The following is a 25,866-nucleotide window of genomic DNA, read 5'->3' as shown; positions in this document are numbered from 1 at the left end:
TTTCTTTTCAACAAGTGTGTTCACAGCAGGGAGAACAACAGACTTTCAGTGCTGTATGGGAACAGTTTTGGGACCACAAGGAAAGCTAAACTAATTGAAATCCCAAAGCCCTCACAATGCTAAGACTGTGATCTTTGCTGGTCACTCCTTGACCAAACTCTACTCAGGTTCTCCTGAATTCTTTTTTAATGAGGTATAACTTTTGGGCTTCTGTGTTTGTCTTTGCATTTTCCAATTTTAGCACAAATCTTGGCAAGTTGGTCTAACTAGAACCTCCTATTTTAGATATCTGATTGAGTTCCTAATTTTCCACCATCGGCAGGTAATCTCTGATCACCTGGTTTGGTCAGAATCCCTCTTACTCCTTCTTACTTCCCCTTCATTCACTGACCTACTGTCTATAAATGCCCACTTTGCCATGTTGTATTTAGAGTCGTCCAATCTCTCTCTCCCTTGCAAGACCTCTTCACAGGGGTCCCTACACCCATTGTGATGGCTCTCCTTGAATAAAGTCTTCTTTGCTAAGGGAGGCAGGTGAGGGAAAAAGCAGGCAAGAGAAATGAGGCAATAGGAGAAAAATGCAAGGAAGAGTGGGAGCTACTTCAGAGAATTCGTATGGACAGAAAGTTGAGTGATACGGGACATTACATCATAGGAGAAGTGGTGTGAGGGTCTGGCAGGAAGCAGACACCCGTTTGTATGTGTAGTGGTGGGGGTAGGCAGGGCACACACAGCTCCCTGTAATTCCCTAGTGCACCCCTGGTGTCATTTAATAGTGTGTATTTCTTGTGGTTGCTAGAATAAGTTACCATAAATTGGATGACCTAAAACCAACAGAAATCTATTCCTTCACAAGAGTTCAAACTCAAGGTGTTGATGGGAGCATGTTCCCTCTGAAGGCTCTATAGGAGTCCTTCTTGGTCCCTTCCAGCTTCTGGTGGCTTCTGGTGTTCCTTGGCTTGCAGCCACCTCACTCCAGTCTCTGTCTCCCTCTTCACACAGCCTTCTTTTCTCTGTATGTCTCTCTTAAGGACACTTGACACTGGATTTAGTGCCCATCTGTACACTCCAGGGTCCCAGGTGGACATATGTTTTGAGGGGCCACCATTCAAATACTTTTATGTGCATCTGTTTATTACTCATTTGTCCAATGATTCTTTTTAAGCACTAATACACCACTGATTTCTGAAGAAATCAGGTTTGAACTGTGCACATCCACTTATATGTGGATTTTCACAGTATAGTACTCTAAATGTATTTTTCTTCCTTATAATTTTCTTAATAACATATTCTGTGCTCTAGCTTACTCTTTGTAAGAATACAGTATAGAATATCTACAACATACAAAATATGTGTTAATCGACTGTGGATGTTATGGGTAAGGCTTCTGGTCAATAACTATTAGTAGTTGATTTTTGAGGGAATCAAAAGTTATATGTGGACTTTTGACTATGCAAGGGGATCACTGTCCCTAACAAACTGGACTGAGTTCCTACCCTTACGGGTTTACAGCCTAGAAAGGGAGGCAAATCACACACTTTCATAGCTTGATAGAGTGCCATGAGAGGACAGAGAAATACAATCTGATGGGAGCTTAGAAAGGTCGGAGATACATAAGCTCATGGGATACCTCAGGGCAGAGATACTTTATGGCAGACGTGTCAACAGAACTGGATCTTGAGAGACAGATGTTGAATGTGTGGAAATGGGGCATTCTAGGCAGAAAAACTAATATCAGGGAGTCCCAGAGGTGGGAAATGGTGGGAGTTTAGATGGCGCTAAGAAATTCAGATTGACTAGAGCACAGGTAAGTGAAAGGTGGAAATGGGAAGTCAGGTAGAGAGGTTGGGGACAGAATGGGTGGTCTTACATGGGTTTTAGGCAGTGAAGATGACACAGAGTTTTGAAAATGAGTGTGATGGGATTAAAAACTGATTTGTGAAGATATTTTCATAAATAATAAAGATTATCTTAAGCTAAGACACTTGGGATTCAACAGATGCAGAAAGAGGCCTTCTGGGAGCTTTCCTTATCTAAGAACAGAAATTTCAGAGAAATGAGGACTCCTAAAAATTCCTTCTTCAGAGTGGGTCTATTTGTAGGCGTGAGACCAAGAGTAAACCTACTTATCATAAATCCCCTCTCTGGGGGAATGTTATGGCCCTAAGGAAGATGGAAAGAGCACTCATACCTAGACAAACATTATCACAAACTTTCTTATTTCCTATTTGTTCTCCTGAAACCCCATTTACACTACTTAAAGAAACTTATTTGTCCTTCCCATAGGAGGCTTTTCTCTGCCCCCAGCCTCCTTTCTCCTGCTAAGCTAGGAACTTAAGTCCCAAATTCTAACCACTCTTGAAATACTCTTCACTGGGCAATCCTACATATATGCATGTAGCATGTGTAAGTAAAAGTAGGCTTCTCTTGCTGATGTCTTTTGTCAGTTTAATCAGCAGGCCCAGGTTATTAATGGAGGAGGGTAGATAAAAAGTTATTCCTACCCTATAAAGTATGTTGTATGCATGAATTAAAATGGGGAGAAAGGCTGAAGATGGGGGATATTGATCCAGGCATGACTAGCAGAAGAGAATGTAGAGATATGTTTTTTGGAGACACTACAAAAGCAGAATCATAAGGATTTGGTTAAAAATTAAGGAGAGGGGACAGTGAACAATGACTCTGAGGTTCTGAGCCTAGATGATTGGACCTAGCGTGGTACCATTAACAGAGTTAGGAAACACAAGAGAGATAGAGATTATAAGAAAATAGAGCAAGTCAGCAGAGACTGTTTGAAAGCTGGAAGCAAAGTTAGAACTGGAGATGTGGACTTGAGATGATATGCACTGGGTGATGAAGGTATGAGGTATGAGGTGGCAGGAAAGAACCAAAGGAAGGTGAAACCAAATGAGGAATGGGGCCTTGGAAGTGATTTGAGGTAGGAGGAAAGGGGCTGGTCAAGGGGGCAGTCAAAGGTAGAGGGAGCACAAAGGAAAGTGCTGTGTCACAGTGTCTAACGGGGCTGAGATTGAAGGGAGGATCTTTCCTTGTATAAAAAACAAAACAAAACAAAACAAAAACAACAACAACAAAAAAACTGCAGAAAGGTAGATGAGGACCTAGTGCATTCCAGGAAGGTAGAGCTGGATTCAGATGTTGGAGGAGTAGAGACAATGTGTAGACCACTCCAGAGATACCTCATGGTGAAGGGAAAGAGGAACATAGTAACAGTAATTTAGAAGTTACCTGAGTTTCTCACCTATTTGGGGATTTTTAGGGATTCCCAAAATTTACAACATAAACTCCATGCTAGCTACATTTTGATGATAACCATGAAAAAACCCAAGTTCTTAGGGGCAAGTAGGGAATAAAACTATTAGGAGGCATCTTTCTTTCTTTCTTTTATTCCATTTTTACATATCCACCTCTGTCATTAAGTCACAATATTTTATCAAAATATACAAATAGCACAGATACTTAAAAATGTATAGCTAAAATTCTAGTTAAACAAGATCAATTGCTACAAGTAGCATGCATAGGTCTTTTATCTTGAATAATGCCTAAAGGGAGACAAATGAGTCATCAAATCAACTTTAAGGGTATAAGAGATTGCTTTGCTTTTCTGTTGTAAGGATTATGCACTTCCTTTTTTTGTTACAGTGTGAAGAGTATGGTAATGAGTGACTTCCACTGATATTGAAATCAACTGAGAATGGGTGGATGGGGTGGTTCTATTGGCAGGAGTAAGTGATTCTATCTTTGTTGGACTCTACTGTCTATGTTGACAAGATAGCCAGAGTAGGTGTTTTATTAAACCCTCCATCTCAGTGACATGAGCTCTTCTTTACTTTCCATTTTCCTCTTTCCCGAGAATCTCATGCCTAATCAGAATGAATGGATTTGTAAATCTCGAGTTACAAGCTATGTTTATTGTGAAGAATTCCCATAAAAACCCATTCAGGGCTTCCCCCACCACCATTTACACTTCCACAGATGCAAACAGAACAAAACAGGTTAGTGGTTACTTGTCTGTGGCTGAATGAAGTCCACTCCTGCAGAGGGTGAGGCGCTGTTTCAGTCTTGAGACGTCTGTGCTCACTCTGCCTTTGGCCACTCATCAGCTGTTGATGCCCATGTGAAGAGCCATGATTTTGGGCAGTATTAACTTTTCAGGTCTTTTCACATTGCAGAGGAGAACCATCGTGCCAGTAAGTAACTATGGTTAGTAATGACCTCGCTTCAAGAGTGGCCACAGGAGAGGACAGAGAAGCACCGAAGGGTGTAGTTATTAGTGAAGTGGAGGAGTTGGCTTCTGCTGTAGATGCAAAGTCAGTGAGGAGCTAAAAGGTCTCAGTCTGTATTATTGAGTGTTTCTTTTCTTTCCCAAGGTGAAAAGGAATCCAAGGAGCGTCACTGGAACCAGTTCACAGACACAAGACAAATTCCCTTGTGTGTCAGGGGATGTGCTTCAGGATATCAACTTCTCCATCCCTGGGTTAATGAAGGAAAAGTTTCTGAACATGTTCTGGTCCATGCTGTTGATCAGGGCTCTGTCAGCAAATGACAGCCGGGGTTTCTCATTTAAGAATTCTTTGTCGAAATTGCTGCAGTCATACGGTGATTTCTTCATCCGAGTTTAAGGGAAGGGTGGAGGGAAAAAGGGAAGAAAATCAAGCACTGAATTAAAATGAAATATCTTCATTTTTGTTATCTGGGTTCAATCTGTGTATGACCATGTGGGCATTCCAGGTAAACTGAAATAATATTTACAGATGGTCATAGGATTTATGGAACATTTCTAAGATCCTGAGCCATGCCCTTAGCAATGGTACAATTAAATTCATGTCAAGGAACTTCATTATATACATCAAATAGTATCTCATGCTTCTGGTCAATAGTTTGCATGAAACAGGATTGGCAACCTTTGAAACAGTGGTGAGCCCAGATTTGACCTGTAGCCTTTTGGTGTTCAGGGGACAGTTTGGGGAAGGGGAAGAGGGTGGGAGCAGAAGGCAGGACTTTTGCAGATTATATACTCCTGTTCTTATATCAATATCCTTCACTATTTTTAGTCCTCTGCCCATATTAATTTCATTATTAACCATTTTGGACTGTCTTCTATAGACAGATTGGGACTAGTTCCCATTAAGCCACCTGGTCCATTGGTGCTCGTGAGAAAAGAAAAAGAAAGAATGTAAAAACAAATACCTATTTATAAATACTGCTTTGTATGGTGTACGCTTCAATTTTTTTAGATTATCAAAAGTCACCTTTGTGTATATATGAGTAACTAAGAGTCAGGCTCTTCCTACTCTCAAGAGGGCTCCTGGCTGGTGAGACCAATAGCCTGTGGCCTCTGCCTACAAATAGCTGTTTAGACAACACATGAGGGAAATTCCTTCCTACTGGTAGAATCGAGAATTGTCCTCTGGGGAAAGTGTAGATCAAAAGTCTGATTTTTAGGTGGATAATATCAAGTTGATTGTAATGTACCATGGAAGTTGAGACATGAATTATATTGTTCTGATGAGCTAAAACAAGGTAAAAATTCATTTTATCACAAATTATTAACTCATAATTTAGGCATGATGCTATTAAAAATAACAAGAGTGCTATAAGCCAGGCTGTAGAACTCTTAGAGCATCCTCAGAGCTTGGGTCAAATGTTGAGACTAACTTTGCTAACCCTGAGAACACAGTTGCCTCCTCTGGCCATCTGCTATCCTGATGAATGGGAGTGGCTCTTTTCTAGAGTGGAGCATCTCACCCACGGAACAGACATAGAGATGTTATCTCTATGCAAAGAGACAGTTGAGATGGTTTATATCTACCTGGGTCATTACTTCTTTTTTCCCAGGAGTCACCAGGAATGGGTAAAGATGGCAAACACACCCCTTTGATTTACTCTTTAAAAAAATCATTTCATGTAAAAATTGTACTAAAATATACCTAACATAAAAGTGACCATTTGTACTCCTATTTTAGGAGTACAGTTCGGTGGCATTAAGCGCATGCATTGTTATCAACATCCATCTGCAGAACTTTCTCATCTTAACTGTGTCTTATTTTTGTCTTCACTTTATGGCGGCTTGTTCTGCAAGTGGTCAAGTCACCTTTTCTCACTGAGGTTAGTGACTTTTGCTAGTGAGCATACACATGAGAGTTTAGAGACCTGTCTTTTCTTAAGCTCCAATTTACTTCTTAAACCAAAGAACATGTAACAATCACCATTAGGAGATACAGGTATGTGAATGAATTACAAACATCAGACAAACTCCTTATCTCATCTGAGAGTCACCTGGCACGTGCGTGTTAAGTCTGAGGCATGTACGCCCAGCAACTCCTTTTCATGCAGGTACATTTTCGTTGCAGAGGTTAGATACTGCAAACAAGAGTAACATCCCCTTGCTCCCCAACCCCCCACCAGCCAAACAACCTGAATTATGGTTAAGGAAGCACCTTCCTCCAAGAACTGAACCCAGGAGGGAAGCTGGGGCCCACAGAGGGGTGAGGGGCAACAGGCAGGCAGCCTTGGGGGTGAGGGGAGCAAGGCAGGAATGGTGGGGAGCCAACAGTCCTGGGTGGGTCCTTACCACTTTAGGCCGGAATGGTGGGTCGATCTCCTTTCTTTCAAGCTCTTCCCAGTTGATCTCCCGAAACAAAGGATGCTGGCGGATGTCTCCCCTCACTCCCAGCCTCTTTTCAGGTTCCCTCACGAACAGCTGAGCAACAGCAGAAAGGGAGCAGTTATTTCTAAAGGGAAGCCTCAGACAAGGTTGCATCTCTTAGTACCTGAGCCTGGCTCCCCAGGAATTTGACTCCATGAAGGTAAAGGCTCAGCAATTTGACACATGCTTTTCTAACCTTATTTTCCTACTTACCAGTGTCACCTGTTGCTTCAAGTCACACCGGTGACAACATTCTCCCTCAATTGAGCCTTCTAAATATTCCGGAATCTGGGCTTTTGCTTCCTTGCTCTTTGCCCTAGAAATGCGGTCTTTCAAGGGGATCTAGACCAATTTATAGAACCTCTGGTAGGTTACCAGACTCTTCGACTCAGTGTCCTCACGTGTAAAGTGAGTAAAGTGTCCTTCCTGTGGGGCTGTTCCGTGGGTGGGATGATACACACACACACACACACACACAGACACACACACGCGCACACACACACTGATTCCTGGGGTGTAAAGTGCAACAACATAGAATAAGTGATCAATTGGTTGACTTCCCATTGATCAAGTCTGACTTCTTACAAAGCTGCCTTCTAAGGATAACCATCTTGCTATGAGGAGAAGCTCACTTTGGGGATAATATAAACTAGTTGCCAATAGTCCCCTTGGGACAAGACATCTGCAAATCTGCTGGTAAAGTAATGTTTAATTCAAATCATCTTTAATATTTTTTGACTTGTTTTTTTCCCTACACTGTCCCCTCTCCTGTTACTTTCCTCATGAGGTCAAACTGAACATTGGCCAGGACAGGAAAGAAATCTGGAAACTCTTCGAACTCAAACACAGCAGGTCAAGGGCAGTACCGAATGGGAGAGACCAAGCCTCTTGAGCTAAGAGGCAAGCCACAGGTCCTGAGTGCCTGCAGTGGTTACCCCTTTTTTCATACCCCAGCTAGATGTTTGTTTAGAATGTAACTGCTAGCTACAGGGTGTCTTAAGGACACCATGGGTCCCTGAAACAGAAACCAGAGTGAAATGAAGTGATTTTCCATGAGCTTCTGGCAGGAACTCACCTCCATGAACAACTAATTTACAGGGATCTCTTGCTTTTACTTCCTTTAAGAACAGCCAGTCTATAAGTTATCAAACACTGCTTTACTTGTCTTGCCTTCCTATCTGAAAATCTTCAGAGGCTCTACCAAAACCCCCCTCATCCCACAATCCCAAAACTAAAAGAACAAAAACCAACATGCTTGGATGTTGCATGTTCACTTCGTGCAAAGTGAAGTTTTTTTTCCTTTTTTGTAATTATGATAATCTTTTTAAAAGTCCAAGTGTAACACTCATGCAACCACCTAGTACAGCCACATGGCCAGTCACCCTAACTTCCTTCCCCCCTAACCCTATGCTGGCTGCTGAGGTCTCTCAATGGAACTTAAGGTTCAAAGCTCTGTTAGAAAACCACTAACATGAGGTTGTCACCCAAGAGACTTACTACCCACGAGGCTGTGGGCAAGTTTTCTGAGTCTCGAGTTCCTCACCTGTAAAATGCAGGGTGAAGCAAGGTCATCTCTATGCCCTGGTGAGCCCTAGTGTCCTCTGACCGCCTAGTGACCTAGGCGGGCATCCCAGGCTCTCCATGGCCTCTGTTGACACACATCCTTCCATTCCCACTGTACCCCTCTATTTTGTGCAGACATGTCTACTCACTGGATGTGCCACCTGTCTTTCCTACCTTTGTCCTTCACTAGTGACATTTCCATCTTGCAAGGAGGTACTTCTCCCCATATTCTGCTCCTATTTCCTTCTCCTCATCTTTATTTTTTTTTATTTTTTCTCTTCTCTTCATCTTTAAATCCAAGCCCACCAGTCATGGTGACATTATACTCCCTCTTCTTTGTGAAGCTTTCTTTGATTACGTTAACTCTGGTGAGCTCTCCCTGCCCTTCAAGTCAAGCTCACGGTCATATGGTTGATTCTCTGACTCATTCCAAGCAATGTTCTTTGAGAGTCAGGGATGGTGCTAGATGTCTCAGCTATATCATCCTGATTTTAAAAACAGATTCTAAAAGCAGATATCATTGTCCCATTGTCAGCTGAGGAAACTGAGGCTCAGAGTAGCTATGTAACCTGCACAAGATCACAGATCCAGCCCTAGTCAGGGGTAGAGTCTAAATTATAAGCAGCCCCTTCTTGCTCTGGTGTTGAATTAGTCTCTCCTCTAGGCTCCACAGAACATCTGAATATTTTTCCATCATTAGAGAAAATATCACTATACATATATATTTTTAAACAGTATTTTTGTTTTACCAGAGTATAAGCTCTGAGGGAAGACACCATTTAAGTTTCTCTTTCTTACAGAACCTTGCACAGCCATGCAAAAAGTAGATGCTCAATAAATGTTTGTTGAGTAAGCGAGCAAGCTATCCTTCTACTTTATTACTTGCAGACCATGTCTTCAGTCTCAGCTTCTGTTAGCCTCTTGTTTTTAGCAATAGAACAGCATATAGAAAAGGCACCAAGGTCACACAGTAAATATTTTTCCTGCAGACTCAAACACCAGTGTAAGTCAACAGATGGAAAGCAGATTGAGGGGCACTTGGGTGGCTCAGATGATTAAGCGTCTGCCTCCTTCATCTCAGGTCATGATCCCAGGGTCCTGGGATCAAGCCCTGCACTGGGCTCCCCTGCTCAGTGGGGAGTCTGCTTCTCCCCTCTGCTCATGCTCTCTCTCTCTCTGTATCTCTGTCTCAAATGAATAAAATCTTTTTTTTTAAACCAGCAGATTGATTTCTTAGAAGCAGAGGGAATAAGTGATTTGCCCTGTATCTCTTCCCTTGAAACAACCATAATATCCTATTGACCTCTACTTCTTAAGGATATTTTGATGAAATAAGATGAGAGGGAAGATGTGAGTGCCTTGAGCACAGACCAAAACGTAGCTTGTGTTGTTATAATTAAAGGCTTCAGTGAATTAGATTAGAGGTAACTGCCCCAGGCCACATGTACACCATGCTGTCTCCCATTAGATTTTCCCATTACCATGTGTGGCATTTGTACCTAGAGCATCATGACAAAGCTTTCTGAGCCTGGTCTATGTACCTGTGAAATTAAATATATATTTAAAAAGATATGTAATGAGACTATAACATGATCCACAGCTTCAGGACTCAAATTTCCTTCTAGTTTTGCACAAGAGTAAATCACTGTCTTCTCTGGCCTGCGGCAAATCACTCCTCCTCCTCCCAGGTCCTGAAGATGACTGGTGAACTCACAGGAGGCCATTGGCTCTGTGCCTTGGATGCTGCACGGGGGGACTCAATGTTCATGAATAGAGACTTGCTTTTGTCCACAAACGCTGTCAGAGAGTGGTTTACATTTATAGGAAACAGCACACCTCGTACATGAATGGCCAGGATGCAGCTGGAGTTTGTTTAAACTTATCCGACTGTCTGGGCTAGAACGTCAGTGCTGGGCTGCTGAGGATGGCCACCAGCATGTAGTGCCCATCCCGGGAGTGCTCTCCCCTCTTCATTCCCTTGTCAGATACATCTTTCTACAGAAAGGAGAGGTGGTTCTGTTTGAGATCATTCATTTTCCAGCAGTTTCCAAATAAACAAGCAGAACATACTGGATGAATGAATGAGGGGTGTTTCTTTGGCAAGAGTCAACTGAACAGCAGTGTCCCTTTTGTAATTCCTGACAGAGCACAGCCTCCTCCACTGTGTAGCTGTTCAGGACACCACATGCATCCATGCCCTACAAGGGCTAAAAGGGATAGAGGCTGACATTGCTGCTGCTGCTGCTGCTGCTGCTGCTGTAACAGATGCCACTTTTTCAGAGGACCCATTTCTTCTGGGTTTTACAACATTATATATAATCCTCTAGAGGAAGTTTCTCAGAAATGTTACTACCTTTGATCTTTGCAGAAAATGGATCTCAAGGATGTGGGATCAAAGTTATAGAGCAAATGGGGAGCAGAGATGAAACCAGAAGCCAGTCTTATTGTCAGCAAATGGCATGATGGAAACTAATTTTTATCAGCCCAACTGCTGGAACACAGGAGAGGACTTTCTTTCTCATGCAGCAAAGGACAGGGAATTTTTACTAACTCACATGGGAAAGAATAAGCCCCATCTCCTCCACAGGGATTTAAAACCATGTTCACCAACCAGCCCTTCCCTCCAGCGTTCTTTGTCTCCAGTTGTCTTGGTTTCTGCTCTGTTCAACAAGATTTATTTTCCACTGGGACAGCAAATCTTTTTCCTGCTATTGAAACTGCACCTGATTTTGGTTTTGGTATTTGTTAGCCTTTAGCCTTAGATTTTATTTTGTTTTTACACTTTTTTATTTTGAAGTAATTATAGTGTCTTGGTCTGCTTGGGCTGCTATAACAAAATGCCATCGACTGAGTGGTGGCTTAAATAGTAAACATTTATTATAGTTCTAGACGCTAGAAGTCCAAGATTGAGGTGCCAGCCTGGGCAGTTTCTGGTGAGGACTCTCTTCTTATCTTGCAGGTGGCCACCTTCTTGCTATGTCCTCACATGGCCTTTCCTTGGTAAGTGCACTTGGAGGGAGCAAAATCTTTCTCTTCCTCTTTGTATAACTGTACTAGTCTGTATGGTCCCACCCTCATTATTTCATCTATGCCTAATTAGGTCCCAAAGGCCTCACCTCCTATAATCATCACTTTTGGGGGTCAGGGTTTCAACATAGAAATTTGAGGTGGGCACATTCAGTCTGTACAGATAGATTCACAGGATGTTAAGAGCTAGTACAGGTGTCCTGAGTACCCTTCACCGAGTTTCCACTAATGCTTACGTCATATGTGATGACAGTGTGACACCAAAACCAGGAGATTGGCATTGATACAATATCTATGTCTGGTTCTCTGTCACTTTATGTCCTATGCAGATTGGGGTAACTACCATGACACACACGATACGGAACTGTCCTGTCAGCACAAAGCTGTCCCTTGGGATACCCCTTTACAGTCATACTCCCTAACCCCCACTGCCACTAATCTGATTTCTGTCCCCACAATGTCCTTTCAAGAATGTTACACAAGTGGACTCACATGGTATGCGGCCTTTTGAGACTGCATTTTTTTCACTCAGTATAATGCCATACAAGTGGTTTTGTGCATCAATAATAGTTCATTCCTTTTTACTGCTGAGTAATATTCCATACATGTGACTTGTCATCTTTCCTCCTCCAACTGGATGCCTTCTTTCTTCCCCCCACCTCCACCAGTCCTTCTGTCCTTTAAAACCATCACTCCCAGCATTTACTTTTGATTAACTCCACCTGGCCCCATTACTCCTTCACCCTCCTTCCTCACTGGGAGCTCTTCCAGAACCCAAGGAGGAGCTGGGTTTGGGAAGCACAGCTGTTGAGCTTTATGGAACACCAAGAGATGAAGGTGGATCACCTACAGGCAGCCCCTACACTCTTTCCTTATTTCCTTCTTCTGGTGGGTTTTGTGGGCTCAGGCCTTCCCAGTGTACCCTCACACCACAGATTGAAGTGTGTCCCCTCAAAATTCATACATTGAAGCCCTAACCCCCGATGTGAGTGGGCCTGGAATGAGGGAGTAATTAAGGTTAAATGAAGTCATATGGGCAGGAAGCTGGTCCAATAGAATTAGCATTCTTCTAAACAGAAACAGCAGAGAGCTCTTCACCTGCTGTGTGAGGACATGGCAAGAAGGTGCCTGCCTGCAAGCCGGGAAGAAAGCGTTTACCAGAAACTGACCCTGCTGGACCTTGCTTTTGGACTTCCAGCTCCAGAACTGTTAGTAAATAAATTTGTTAGAGTCTGAGTACCTCAGTCTGTGATATTTCATTATAGCAGCTGGAGCCAACTAACCACCTTAAGTCCTTCGGAGGGCAATGTGTAAAATAACAGCAGCAACTCTAATAATGTTTGAACTTGCCTTTATGTAAAGCAAAATTGTTCCCGTTCCTGCTAACTTTGTTTTTACTGTAGTCATATTTTTAACTGGCTAATTTTGAAATCAGCTTTCATTTTATATGTGTTGTTCAGTCATTAAGTGTATTTAATTGGTCGTTCTGAGAGTTTTCTAGGTTTATGGCTTGTTTAGATAATAGAAATGGAAAGCTGAATTGAACTGAGTCAGATTTTAAATGCCATCAGCCTTGGGCTAGGTGTCCTGGGAGGGCTTTGTCAGCACTTCAGATTCAACATCTTGATTCCTGAGGGGGAGCTTTAGAGTTGCCTCAACATTTCAAAGACTAGACAAGTTGTTGGTTGTATGAGAGCGGGAGAAGTGGATGCCTTTTACATTTAAGTCCAAATAGTTCATAAGAAACAAGTAGACTAGTGGAAAAAAAAAAAAAGATGGACCTGGTAATCTTTTTAAGTTTAGATTTAAAATCCACTGGTATGTTCTGATGTTGAAAAGTCTTATTCCCATTTCTCAATATAAAGACACCAAGGCTGAAAATTATTTACCTAAATGATTTTTTAAAGCAAGCTGAGATAGGAGATGTCAGAATTCAAAACACCTGTATTCTTGGCCCACTTCTTTTAGAGTTGTTAGCTTCTTGATCACGCTAGTACATCTTTCCTTGATCTAAGTAGCTGTCAGGACAGCTCATTGGGTGCAGGTGGTTGTTATATGTAATATGATTTGTAGTACTGTGATTTATGTTTTTTTTTGTACTTATACACTGTTTTGCATCCTACAAAAAGGTAAACTAAGACTGCCTAAAATCAAAAATTTTTAAAGATTATTATTTAGGGAGAGAAATTGGGGGGGGGGAGTAGCAGAGGGAGAGTGAGAGAGAATCCGTAGCCGACTCTGCTGAGCACGGAGCCTAACGCGGGGCTCAATCTCACAACTCTGAGATCATGACATGAGCTGAAATCAAGAGACACTTCACTGACTGAGCCACCCAGGTGCCCCTAAAAATCTAAATCTTTAATGACGGCTCTCAGGTGCTTCTAATGTCCCTACATGAGTTTATCCGAGGAGCTCCCAGTTCCCATCTGTGGCATTACCAGTTCTGCACTGATTCTGGGCTATCATGGATAGGGGTCTGACTCCTGCTTTGGTGGTGATTTCTGGGGACTGCTGCAGAGGTGGTGACAGTCTGAATTCTGAGTTATAGGGTGAAAAATGCATCCATTTTTTTTTCCAGTGAACAGAGGAAAGGGATGTGGCAGGGGAGCTGGTCTGCATCATTTTAAATACTGCCTAAGAGGTTCACTCAACAGGCAGCGAGCAGTGAGATGGAGCATCATGAAAGTGGAGTTTGGTACAGTAGCTGGGCCAGGGAATAGACTGAACAGCCTGTGTATCAAGGGCTGCCACCAAAAATGTCCCCACCAAATGGTACTTTGAAAAGACCCACTAGAATGTTCCACAATAGTGGTGGCCTTAACAACCCACCAGGTTCAGAGCATGAAGCCACCCAGACAAAAGAACAATTGTTTCTCCTTATCCCTCCATTCTCTCCCTACTTTTAACTGGGTATGACCTGAAATAGAAACTCAAGAATTAGGAAGAGAACAGTTGGAGGACACAGCTGACCACAATATGACCACATTCCCTTCTCCAAAGGTGAGTGGCTGCCAGCCCTGAACATGATGGAGGAGAGGGATTAGAAGTCTTTGCTTTAGGGATTAGGTTGATGTGATGACTTCTGTCTGGGGTTGAACAGTTTTAATTTCTAAACTGAGATTTTTATGGCTTAGGAATGATGAAAGATTTGTCTCTCACTGAAGAGTGAACAGAAAAGTCGCACGTTCTGTCCAGGTGGGAAGGGGAAGATTAACTGGACCAATGGGTTTAAAGGGCACAATGGGAAACCAAAGGTTGAGTTTGAAGCCACAAATTGTGCTTGTGAATGGGCCAGTTATATCTGAGAGTGAGGGCATTCGAGAGTCATGGAACTCGGAATGCCTGGGTGGTTCAGTGGTTGAGCATCTGCCTTTGGTTCGGGTGGTGACCACAGGGTCCTGGGATTAAGTACCCCATCAGGCTCCCCACAGGAAGCGTGCTTCTCCCTCTGCCTGTGTCTCTGCCTCTCTGTGTCTTTCATGAATAAATAAACAAATAAAATCTTAAAAGAGTCATGGAACTAGTTTTTGGGCCTTTCTTGTGTAAATTATGCCCGTGAATGTTTATCTTCTCATTTTGGTATCTAATGTCCATCCTATTGGTAACTCAGTTGACGCAGATGGTTAGCATCCCATTTAAACCCAGTTTGAAAGGACTGTTGTTTACCATATATAAATCAGAGCTTAGATCTTTCTGGGAGTACCAATCAGAATACCTAATACTAATCCTATGGAGTCTCCTTGACTTCATTTCTTACCTTCACTAAAAGGTCCTTCGCCTCCTTCTCAAGCCATCGAGGGTAAAAGGGATTGTCCATGCGGATGGAGTGGAAAAGCTCTTCTTCATCTTGCCCATGGAAGGGTGACTGACCAATTAGCATCTCATAGAGGAGAACTCCAAATGACCACCAGTCAACAGAATGGTTATATTTCTGACCCAGCAAGATCTGTGACCAAGAGGTAGAGGTGTAATTAATAAACATGAGGTGGATGAGTGAAAACCCTGCTTGAACTTTTCAACACCACTCAGTAAATAGTTGATGGCGATGACACTATGTGGTTTTAACACACATCACAGTGAAAACTGTATCTTTTGAGAAGCTAATGATCGGATAGAAATGAGTGGGCAGTGCCAAACTGAGCAAACGTTTTTTGATTTTAATTTCCACTTTTCCTCTGGCCTTATGTGCAACAACTGACTTGTGCAATTGGCCTTCATTTTCCCACCTGGGATGTGAGGACTTAGGTGGTAGACTTAGACCTAAGCAAACTGGTATCTGTGCTCTCCTGTGAGTAGCTAAACCAAACCCACCTGTTTTACTGACTTCTGCTGACCTGAGACTTTGCATAAACTTTCAGTAGGTAATCACACATCCAGATAAGTCATCTGATCAAATCCATTCCTTAAAACCTGTCCAGACACAGTTGTATGACTAAGGAGTTCCATCTATGGTTTCTGTTAAAAAGTCAGATATAGTGGGGCACCTGGGTGGCTCAGTCGGTTAAATGTCTGACTCATGGTTTTGGCTCGGGTCATGATCTCAGGGTTGACAGATTGAGCCCCGTGTTAGGCTCCACACTGAACCTGTTTGGGATTTTTTCTCTCCCTCTGCCCTGCACTTACCCCCTCTTCGCAGCTTAAGTTCTCTCTCTTAGAAAAAAAATTAGGGAGTATGCCTAGCTCAGTGGCCCCCCTGTATAACAGACTAGGATAACAGACTTCAGATTCAGAAATCCTCTGAGAGTAATGTCCAGCTTGACAGCAGTGCTTTGAGTAGAACTGATCTGATCTGTCCTTTAGGGACCTGGGTTTAAAGTCTGGGATCCCACCTAACAAAAGATTTCTACCCTTTTACCAATCCACTCTCCTGGTGGGAAAGACTTTGTATTCTGGCCTTTCAGCTGCTTCCTTGTTTAATGTTGGAAGGTAGAGAGCATACACGTGACTCTGCTCGATGCTTGTCATCCTAACAAACCAAGCTGTGACCTTCTCTAAAACTGTGCAAGTGTCCATCAGCAGATGAATGGATAAACAGTGTGGTCTATACATGCAGTGAAATATTATTCAGCCTTAAAACAGAATGAAATCCTGACACATGATACAATCTAGATAAACCTTGAGTACATTGTGCTAAGTGAAATAAGGCAGACTAAAAAAGACAAATACTGTAAGGATTCCACTGATATGAGGTCCCTAGAAGAGTCTTATTTATAGGGACAGGAAGGAGAGTGATGGTTGCTGGGGTTTGGGGAAATGGGGAGTTGTTTAATGGATATAGAGTTTGAATTGTGCCAAATAAAAAAATTCTAGAGACTGGCTGTACAATAATGTGAATGTATTTAATACTAACTGAATAATATTCTTAAGAATGGTAAAATGGTATATTTTATAGTATATATATTTTGCCTCAATTAAAACCAGTACACAGTAGGAATACAATAACAATTTGCTAAATGAAGAAGAGGAGATTAAGATTTGTAGGGAATCAGAAAAGACCCCGAATAGCCAGAGGAATATTGAAAAAGAAAACCAATGCCAGGGGCATCACAATGCCTGATTTCAAACTGTATTACAAAGCTATGATCATCAAGATAGTGTGGTAATGGCACAACAACAGACACATAGATCAATGGAATGGAGTAGAGAACCCAGAAGTGGATCCTCAACTCTACAGTCAACTCATCTTTGAAAAAGCAGGAAAGACTATCCATTGGAAAAAGGACAGTCTCTTCAATAAATGGTGCTGGAAAAATTGGACATCCACATACAGAAGAATGAAACTGGACTGTTCTCTTACACCAAACACAAAGATAAACTCAAAATGGTTGAAAGATCTAAATGTGAGACAAGAATCCATAAATCCTAGAGGACAACACAAGCAACATCCTTTTTGAACCTAGGCTGCAACAACTTCTTGCAAGACACATCTATGAAGGCAAGGGAAACAAAAGCAAAGATGAACTATTGGGACTTAAGATAGAAAGCTTCTGCACAGTGTAGGAAACAATCAACAAAACTAAAAGACAACCTACAGAATGGGAGAAGATATTCACAAATGACATATCAGATAAAGGGCTAGCATCCAAGATCCATAAAGAACTTATTGAGCTCAACACTCAAGAACCAAACAATCCAGTCATGAAATGGTTAGAAGACATGAACAGACATTTCTCCAAAGAACACCTCAGCCAGCAGAAAGGATGAACACCCACCATTTGATTTGATGTGGATGGAACTGGAGGGTATTGTGCTGAGTGAAATAAGTCAATCGGAGGACAATCATCATATGGTTTCACTTATATGTGGAATATAAGAAATAGTGAAAGAGACTATAAGGGAAGGAGGGAAACTGGGGAAAAATTAGAGGGAGACAAACCATGAGACTCCTGACTCTGGGGAACAAAGGGTTACAGAAGGGGAGGAGGGTAGGGGGATGGGGTGACTGGGTGAAGGGCACTAAGGAGGTCACTTGATGGGATGAGCACCGAGTGTTATATGTTGGCAAATTGAACTTAAATAATTTTTTTTTTTATGGGATGCTCAGGTGGTTCAGTGGTTGAGCATCTGCCTTTGGCTCAGGTCGTGAACCGGGGTCCTGGGATGAAGTCCCACATTGGGCTCCCTGCAAGGAGCCTGCTTCTCTCTCTGCCTGTGTCTCTGCCTCTCTCTCTGTGTCTCTCATAAATAAATAAATAAATCTTTAAAAAATATTTTTTTAAAAAAAGAGAAAATCATTGTCTTTCACAATTGCCACTTCCAGGATGGGTTGGGGACGAGCTGCTTTATTACCCAATAGGGAGAAGTGATAATAGTATTGAAGCACAGGATTAAAAAGTGAGACTCTTGGGATGGCCATCCTTCCCGCCCCACAATTTGAGGCCTACCTCAGTGGGCCTCCCTGTGTGAACATATACTCATAAATACACCAATGTTATTTTACTGTTAGAATTCCTCGTTTGAAATGGAATTTTTTCTTACATGGACCTATGGAATGAATAATAGAAGTACTATTCAAAAAGCACTGGTTGCTTTTGGAAAGGAAAATGATGCTACATTCTAGACATTCCATGTCCTGGTGCTGGCGAGGCTTGTGATGCAGCAGAATGATGTGCATAGCTGCCATCTCTGACCGCTACCTGACTCCAGGCCTGTCCTGGGGAATCAGATACATCTGATATGAGTCTCAGGGATATGGCAGGAGTGTCTCTAACACAAGAGTTGATAAACCACAATGCAACTGTGTCAACCATGCAAAATGTTGTGGGTTCTCTCTCTGGCTCAGTCCCTCATGGTGTAGTTTGGGGCAGATTCTTTCACGGCCCCGCCCCTGCATCTCATTTGTGAAAAGTGGTGATAACATTTGGCTTATTACTGGGTTGCTGGGAGAACCCAGTGAAAAGTAGGCAAGACCGCGTGCTGCATCCTACGGAAATGACTATATGTCCTAGGATAAAGACCTATCTTGGTCAACTGGTACCCATTTGTGAAAATAAAGACTAAGTTGCAGACAGATGTTTGCAATCTGCGGCTGACTTCCAGCATAAAAATGCTAGCCACCATCTGTAACTCAGTTTTTAAATACAAAAGTTGAAGTTTAGAGAAGATGTAGTATTCCTTAAGGGAAAGTTTAAAAGTAGATGCAGGGAGAGAGATAAAGAAAACAAAGTTGTGTGCATTTGCATGTACACAATCTTCATTCAGATGAATTTGCCTTAAAAGGGTTGGGAGTGGGGGTGGGGGTGGGGGAGGGGGTGGAGCAGGAGTGGGCTGCTTCACATGCAATTCTCAGAACATGTCAGAAGGGGGAGCCAAAGCAACCAGAAACTGCTCTGAGCTTCAGGTCTTCATAAACCACTTGATCTGGAAGGACAGATGAAATTTGGAAGACAGGACACAGCTGTGGTGGAAATTAAGTTTTCTAAAGCTAGGTGATGTTCTTTTTGTTTTTGATTTTTTTTTAAAGATTTTATTTCAGAGAGAGCTAGTGAGAGAGAGAGAGAGAGCGAGCGCATTGTGCCAGTGCACAAGCAGGGAGGAGGGGTAGAGGGAGAAGCTGATTCCCCGCTGAGCAGGGAGCCTGATGCAAGACTCCATCCCAGGACCCTGAGATCATGATCTGAGCAGAAGGCAGATACTTAACCAACTGAGCCACCCAGGCATCTATAAAGCTAGGTGATGTTAATAAAGAATTTGTCTTAAGTAGGGAGGAAGAAGCACAAAGCAGACTCACACAGCCACAACAGAAAGTCTGCAGAAATATGCTGACGTGCATTAGGTGTTTGCCATAAGTTATGTGTTTTATTTATAAGAACTGAGGCGCAGGTCCTGTGATCCCTATATAACAAAGGGTGTGATTGGACTTCAGGTGGTTACCTGTCTTATTTAAGATCTCTTAGTGAGCTGAAGTGATATTCTGAAACCTGATCCTTTCATATTTAATGTCTCCTAGATTAAACCGCAACCTAACATGGCTATGCTCACATTGTCTATATTTTTTAAAGAAACTGGTAGAGAAACAATGGCTGGAGTGGCTCCTTTTTCTGTTTCACAGCCTCTGCTGCCTTTTTATGGCCTCATCATCTTTTGTCCTGTTTCCTTCCCCATCTTTACTCAAATAATTCGGATACTAAAGATGTCAGAGTCTCTTTCTCACCAACAGCGAGAGCGATCTGCAGTCCCATCTGCCTGGTGGAGCCTGCGAATTACATCTGCATAAGGTCACTGCGTTGATGTGCTGGTGCTGTTGTAGTTTATGAAGTGACCACCCAGACCCAGTGCCTCTGTAGTTCTGGTCCCCAAGTGACTTGTACTCTCTCCAGGGAGCTGCTTCTGTGCATCGGAATCCCACATGGATTTACTAAGTGGCTAGTATATATTCGACAGAGGGTGCTTCTGTGTTTTGTTTTCCTAGTTTTGTCAAAAAGAGCTTGGACCTCCAATGATCTGTTAGACCCCCAGTCCTGGAACTGGGAGACACAATAAGCCACAGCGTTTCATGTCTCAGGGGATATAGACTGGGAGTATTTCCCAGCTTTGGGGAGGGCAGTCTGTTCTGGTTTTATTTTTATTTTTATTTATTTATTTATGCATCATTCCTGATGTTGCTCTGAAATGCATTTATTTCTGTAATTTGGGTTCTCCTGTCAGGAGATACCAGTATTTTCCAGGTGGGCTTCTTGGCCCTTGTCCCATCTGGTCTGTGCTCCTGTGTGTTTCTAATGCTTTGCCTAGCTGGCTTTTCATTTGCCACAGTGTCCCTTCCTTGACGATAACAACTGAATACACATAAAAATAGTACTAGGTAGTATATACTTAGAACCACAATAAGGGAAGGTTAAATTTTTATTAAGGTTCAGAGACTGGAGAGGACATGTCCTGTTTTTGTTATTTTGTTTTGTTTTTTGAGGAGGGGACAGTTGGCCAATAAGATAAAGGAAAAACTTTACAAAGTAGATATATGTGAGTGGAATGTTGAAAAATGGGTAGTATTTTCATGGGTAGAGAAGGGAGAGGCTAGTGAGATTTACTGTATAAAAGAGGGCCAGCTGTGGGGAAATCTAGCATACATTCACAGGTGGACATTGAGGGTGTGTGCTGTGTGGTCATTTATTCAGGAGATGGTTGATGGGTGCTCCAGGCTGAGGTTGGGAGACATTAAGATGGATAAGTCATGGGCTCTAACTGTCAGAAATGGTTTACTGGTCACTTGGATTACACGTGTGCTATGGTAGTGCAGAGGAAGAAACAGCTATTTCAGGGAACCAGAGGCTTCTTTAGGGAGATGACTTTGGAGGTCATCCCGGGGATAACCACAGACCAAGGCCTCAGAGTGTATGGTTAAGGAGTAGGAGAGATGAATGCAAAATGGCAAGTCCAGGGACATTGTTAAGGACCTAGTTCCAGGATTTTGGCTTGTGTTCTGTTGATAATGGGGATGTCTTGAAGATTTTAAAGCAGTGGATGACAGATTTGCCCATTAGAAAGGTAAGTCTGGTGGCTTGGTGGAGCAGTGGCCTTCCGAATGGTGCATGTGCTCCCAGGATCAACCAGGTGGTACAGCAAGACAGGGGAAGAAAATATTAGGACTTGTATTTATGTTATTTTTTTAAAAAATTAAGAGTGACACTGCTGCCCTCATTTAGAATTTTAAACAGTAACTGAGGTCTCCTGAGAGGAAAATGGGAAGCCCCTCTCAGAGGGAGTGTGGGGGTGGTTGCATCTGTATGTTTGCTTTCAGCATATTGTAAGGTGTGTTACCATCATTGCTATAACTTATTATCCTGAGGCATGTCGTTTATGTTGTGTGCCCAATTATGTGGATAGCTGGGTTCTCTTTAAACAAAACTCATTTTGGCAAAATGGCAAATCCTTAAAACTCTGTCTGGAGAGAGGCTTGAAGATCATGCTGAAGAATACAAGGATATAGAATGTAAGAAAATGGTAGCAGGGTGGTCTCTCTGACTCTCAGTACAGCTCTTTGTCACCAACAGTGCCATTCATTGAGACAAGAAAGCTAAAAAAAAAAAAAAGTCAGTTGTATCAAAGACATTGTTTCGAATTACGGAATTATTTGAATTGCAACCACTACTGTCAATGATGAAACTTGCCTAAAATATATACTGTGAAGTCTAAGTGATACTGTGCCTTCATGAGCTATCTTTTCCAGGTATGATGGCCAATGAAACCAAGAATTAAAAAAACTAATCAGACTTTTGAATCTCAGGGTGCTAAAACATTAAATCAAAATTTTAAGAAGTTATTTGATCTCATTATTTTAATGAAACACAAATGTACTGTTAATAAACAATAACATTAGTTAAGATAATTTTAGTTTGGAGTGCCTGGCTGGCTCTTGATTTCAGGATTCTGAACTTGAGCTCCACTTTGGGTATAGAGATTATTTAAAAAGTGAAATCTTAAAAATATATATATTTCATTTTTAGTTCAACCTGATTATATTCTTCTCTATGCATGTTTTATAACATATAGGCTATATTAGTTGGCAATAATATGTGAGATTCATATAAAAAATACATAGACTGGGGATACTTTTAAGTGATGAGGGAGCATCTTTTAAAAACTTTAAAACTATGTAAAGAGAATGCCCTGAAGTTGGATGGTGATGGAGAGCAGAGGGTGTCCAGGCAAGAGATGGTCAGGGCCTGGAGTAGGGAAGCAGCAGGGAAGTTGGTGAGGGAATTGGAGAATCAATAGAGGTCAAATCAAAGGGATTCATTTTGAGGATTGAGAAGGAATCAAGAGAGATTCTTAATTCAGTCACAAGACTGGGGAGGGGAAAGAATAGACGTCCCTGAGGGCTACATTTTGGCGTTTGGATTTGGGAAAAGTAAGAAAGATAAAAGTCATATTATTCCTAGCTTTCTAGCCAGGTGAGTAGATGAATAGGTGTGTAATTTACCAAGACAGGGATAAAGGAGAAGGGTGGGGTGGGGCGGAGCAGGTTTAACAGAGAAAGTGAGTTTGAGACCTGTTATATTTGAATGGCCTGTGATAGCTGGAGCAAGAAGCTTGGGCTGGCCATATTGAGTTTGGAGTTAGAACCATAGTCCTATCTCTCAGGGAAAATCTATAGTAGGAAGACAACGGGGCCCAGAATGGAAGAGTGTGAAGACAAGTATGCTGGAAGATGAGAGAGACTGAAGTTGCAAAGAGAGAAGTTGGTTGCTGACGCTATATTCTGGAAGATGCAGAAGGAATCAGAACCAGGGAAAGGCTCTGGTGTAAGGAATTTGCAGACAAGAAAGTTAAACCAAGTTCAATCAAAATTAAATACCGAATAAGCACAGGACAAAGCCAACATATTTCTTAGACTCAGGGTGCCACAATTATGTGAGCAATGACAGACTTGCTAAGTTTTGACCGAAGAAATCAGAATTCCATCACTATCGAACAACCATCCCCTTTTTCCACATTGATTGATATTCATTCATCCTTCTGAAAGATATTTTATTAGCAGCATAATGTGTCAAGCGCCATGCTTGTTCCTTGAATATAAAATTGAATAAGATCACACTAATCTATACATATGATAAAACGATACAGAACTATATATACGTTGTACCAATATCCATTCCCTGGTTTTGGTATTGTACCATAGTTAAAGAAGATGTAGCCATTGGGGGAAACTGGAGAAAAGGGGGTGTGTGTGTGTGTGTGTGTGTGTGTGTGTACATATACATGTACACACATACATATATATACACACACATATATATATACACACCCATACATACTCATATATATATATGACATTTCTGTACTATTTGTGCAATTTCTTGTTAATCTATAATGATTTCAAAATAAAAACTTAAAAAGGAAATAGCTTGATTTTAGAGCAATCATCCAGTAGCACAGGGAGATTGAGATAAAAAAGGCAATGAAGATGAGTGTTTTGCTATGAGAAGGCCCAAGTGGTAAGGGGATGTCCAACCTCCCTGGGGTTGACAGCTGGGGAGGACTCCATTACCGGGGGCGGGGGGGGGGCGCACATGGGTAGAGTAGGACTGCTGGATGCCTTCTGAGCAACTTCCATTCTTCTAAGAGCTTAGAATATGAGCTCCTCACCCTTAAAAAAAAAAAAACAACACTTTCGGGACGCCTGGGTGGCTCAGTGGTTCAGAGTCTGCCTTCAGCTCAGGACCTGATCCCAGGTCCAGGGATCAAGTCCCACATTGGGCTCCTTGTGAGCTTACTTCTCCCTCTGCCTGTGTGTGTCTCTGCCTCTCTCTGTGTGTCTCTCATGAATGAATAAATGAATGAATAAGTAAATCTTTTAAAAAACAAAACAACTTTCATAGGCTTTTCCATTTTACTCTTAAAATGTCACTGACCATAAATATCCTCCTCATTTTACAGAAGAGGGGATGAGGGTCAGCAGACTTCAGCAAACTGGTCACATGACATGAGAGAGCTTAGAAACCACAGTTTAGGTTTTTCTGGTCCCAAGGTGAAACCACTGGACTTATTCAGGTGGATACTTATGAGCCTGTTCAGTGACCACCTGGATCTTCACTGTTGTTTCTTCTGGCTGATCTTAGTGGAGTGAATACAGCTTAAGGCTGTGGTAAGGAGGAGCCAGGGCTGAGGAGGATATGCTGAGCCATTCAAGACTTAGACTAACTAGTCAGCTGAGCACTCATCAAATAATAATATAGCCCTGTGTGCAGCCATATTTATGAAATACTCAGAAAAACAAATTTAAATCCTGAAACAAACTACTTAAATTCTTTGGATTTTTTTTCAGGAGAGGAAAGAGCAGTGATGCTTGGCAAGGGACATGTGGGGCTGGGCAAGGGCCCATGCACACCATTCGGGCAGCACATCCCTACCTCTGGGGCAATGTAGTCAGGGGTTCCGCAGAAAGTGTTTGTCTTGGCATCTCCTAACATGTTCTCCTTGCACATTCCAAAGTCTGCTATTTTGATATGTCCATCTTTGTCTAACAGGATGTTATCTAGCTTCAGGTCTCTGAAAAACAAAAGCAAAGCAAAATTTCACTTTAATAAATACATATTTTGTTAAAATAAAATTGCCACATAAGGGGCATTCACTTGTCCCATCACAGCCTAAGATGATCATGGGCACATACTTTGCTGCTCCTCTTCTTCCCTTTCAATCCTGTTCTTCAGTCTATGGCTCTGTCCATGGGCTCACTGCCTTCTCCTTGGTGGTCTTCCTTGACTAGCGTCTCATGATTAGGACTTGACCTGGCTCTACTTGGCTCAGGTCAGCTTTCTCAGGCCGGACTCTGACAGACTTTTGCATCCCCCATGCCCAGTGAAATGCTTGGTGCATCTCTGGAGCTATGTATGGATGGCTGCATGGGTGGTGGGACAGGAAATGTGTTTTCTCTCCAGTGTAGCATCTTTCAGTTTTAAGGCGGCTTCAAGAAACTATACTGGGATGAAAAGAAATAGCTAGTGATGAAATGCCATCTGGGTTTGTAGTTGGGGATGTGTCTGACATAGGGTGGTATTTAATACTATACAACATGTACACCTGTCTACTTGTGTACAAGATAGCAGTGTGGGTAGCACTGACTTTTCAAGGGAATGGTTCAAGGTTTCTGATTCCTCTTTCTGACTGACCAAGTGCAGCTCAATATACTAACAATAGGCAAGACATGGGCTTGGGACTCTTTATCCTAGTTTCTTTCTTTCTTTTTCTTTTTAAAAGATTTTATCTATCATTTATCTTATTTATTTATTTATTTATTTATTTATTTATTTATTTATTTATTTATTTATTTATTGAGAAGCAGGCTCTGTGCAAGGAGCTCGATGTGGGATTTCATCCTGGGACTCCAGGATCATGCCCTGGGTCAAAGGTAGGCGCTAAACCACCGAACCACCCAGGGATCCCCTCAGTTTCTTTCTTTCATGGAGAGGGAAGAAAGGCCTGAAAAATATACTCATTTTATGTGATTTTTCAAGTATTTCTGTTTCTTTGTGGATAAATTATACTGCACCTAATTCCAAGACTGATGGAGGAAGACTGCTCCTAACTAAGAATAATTCTAGAACCAGAATCCATCTGATGCCAGAAACCATATCAATAAATTCCTCTTTACTTAGAGAACTAGTACCCTT

General features: G+C 42.0%; 1 protein-coding gene across 4 annotated transcripts in view; it reads right to left on the bottom strand.

Annotated features, from left to right (window-relative positions):
- Positions 1–3,909: 3,909 nt before the first annotated feature.
- The window catches only part of PRKCQ (protein kinase C theta), a 171,584-nt gene continuing 149,627 nt past the window's right edge, over positions 3,910–25,866 (bottom strand). For all 4 annotated transcript variants that reach the window (XM_041767935.1, XM_041767934.1, XM_041767937.1 and 1 more), the window contains 4 exons: positions 24,607–24,745; positions 15,015–15,203; positions 6,593–6,721; positions 3,910–4,624 (listed from right to left, as the gene is read on the bottom strand). In XM_041767935.1, coding sequence (XP_041623869.1) covers positions 4,469–4,624; positions 6,593–6,721; positions 15,015–15,203; positions 24,607–24,745 — 613 coding nt within the window. In that variant the 3' untranslated portion in view covers positions 3,910–4,468. The remainder of the gene's footprint in view (positions 4,625–6,592; positions 6,722–15,014; positions 15,204–24,606; positions 24,746–25,866) is intronic.

Source organism: Vulpes lagopus, chromosome 8 (genome assembly GCF_018345385.1).
Source record: "Vulpes lagopus strain Blue_001 chromosome 8, ASM1834538v1, whole genome shotgun sequence".
Classification (NCBI taxonomy): domain Eukaryota; kingdom Metazoa; phylum Chordata; class Mammalia; order Carnivora; family Canidae; genus Vulpes; species Vulpes lagopus.
The sequence above is the reverse complement of the archived record's forward strand: the minus strand, read 5'-3'. Positions and strand labels throughout refer to the sequence as shown.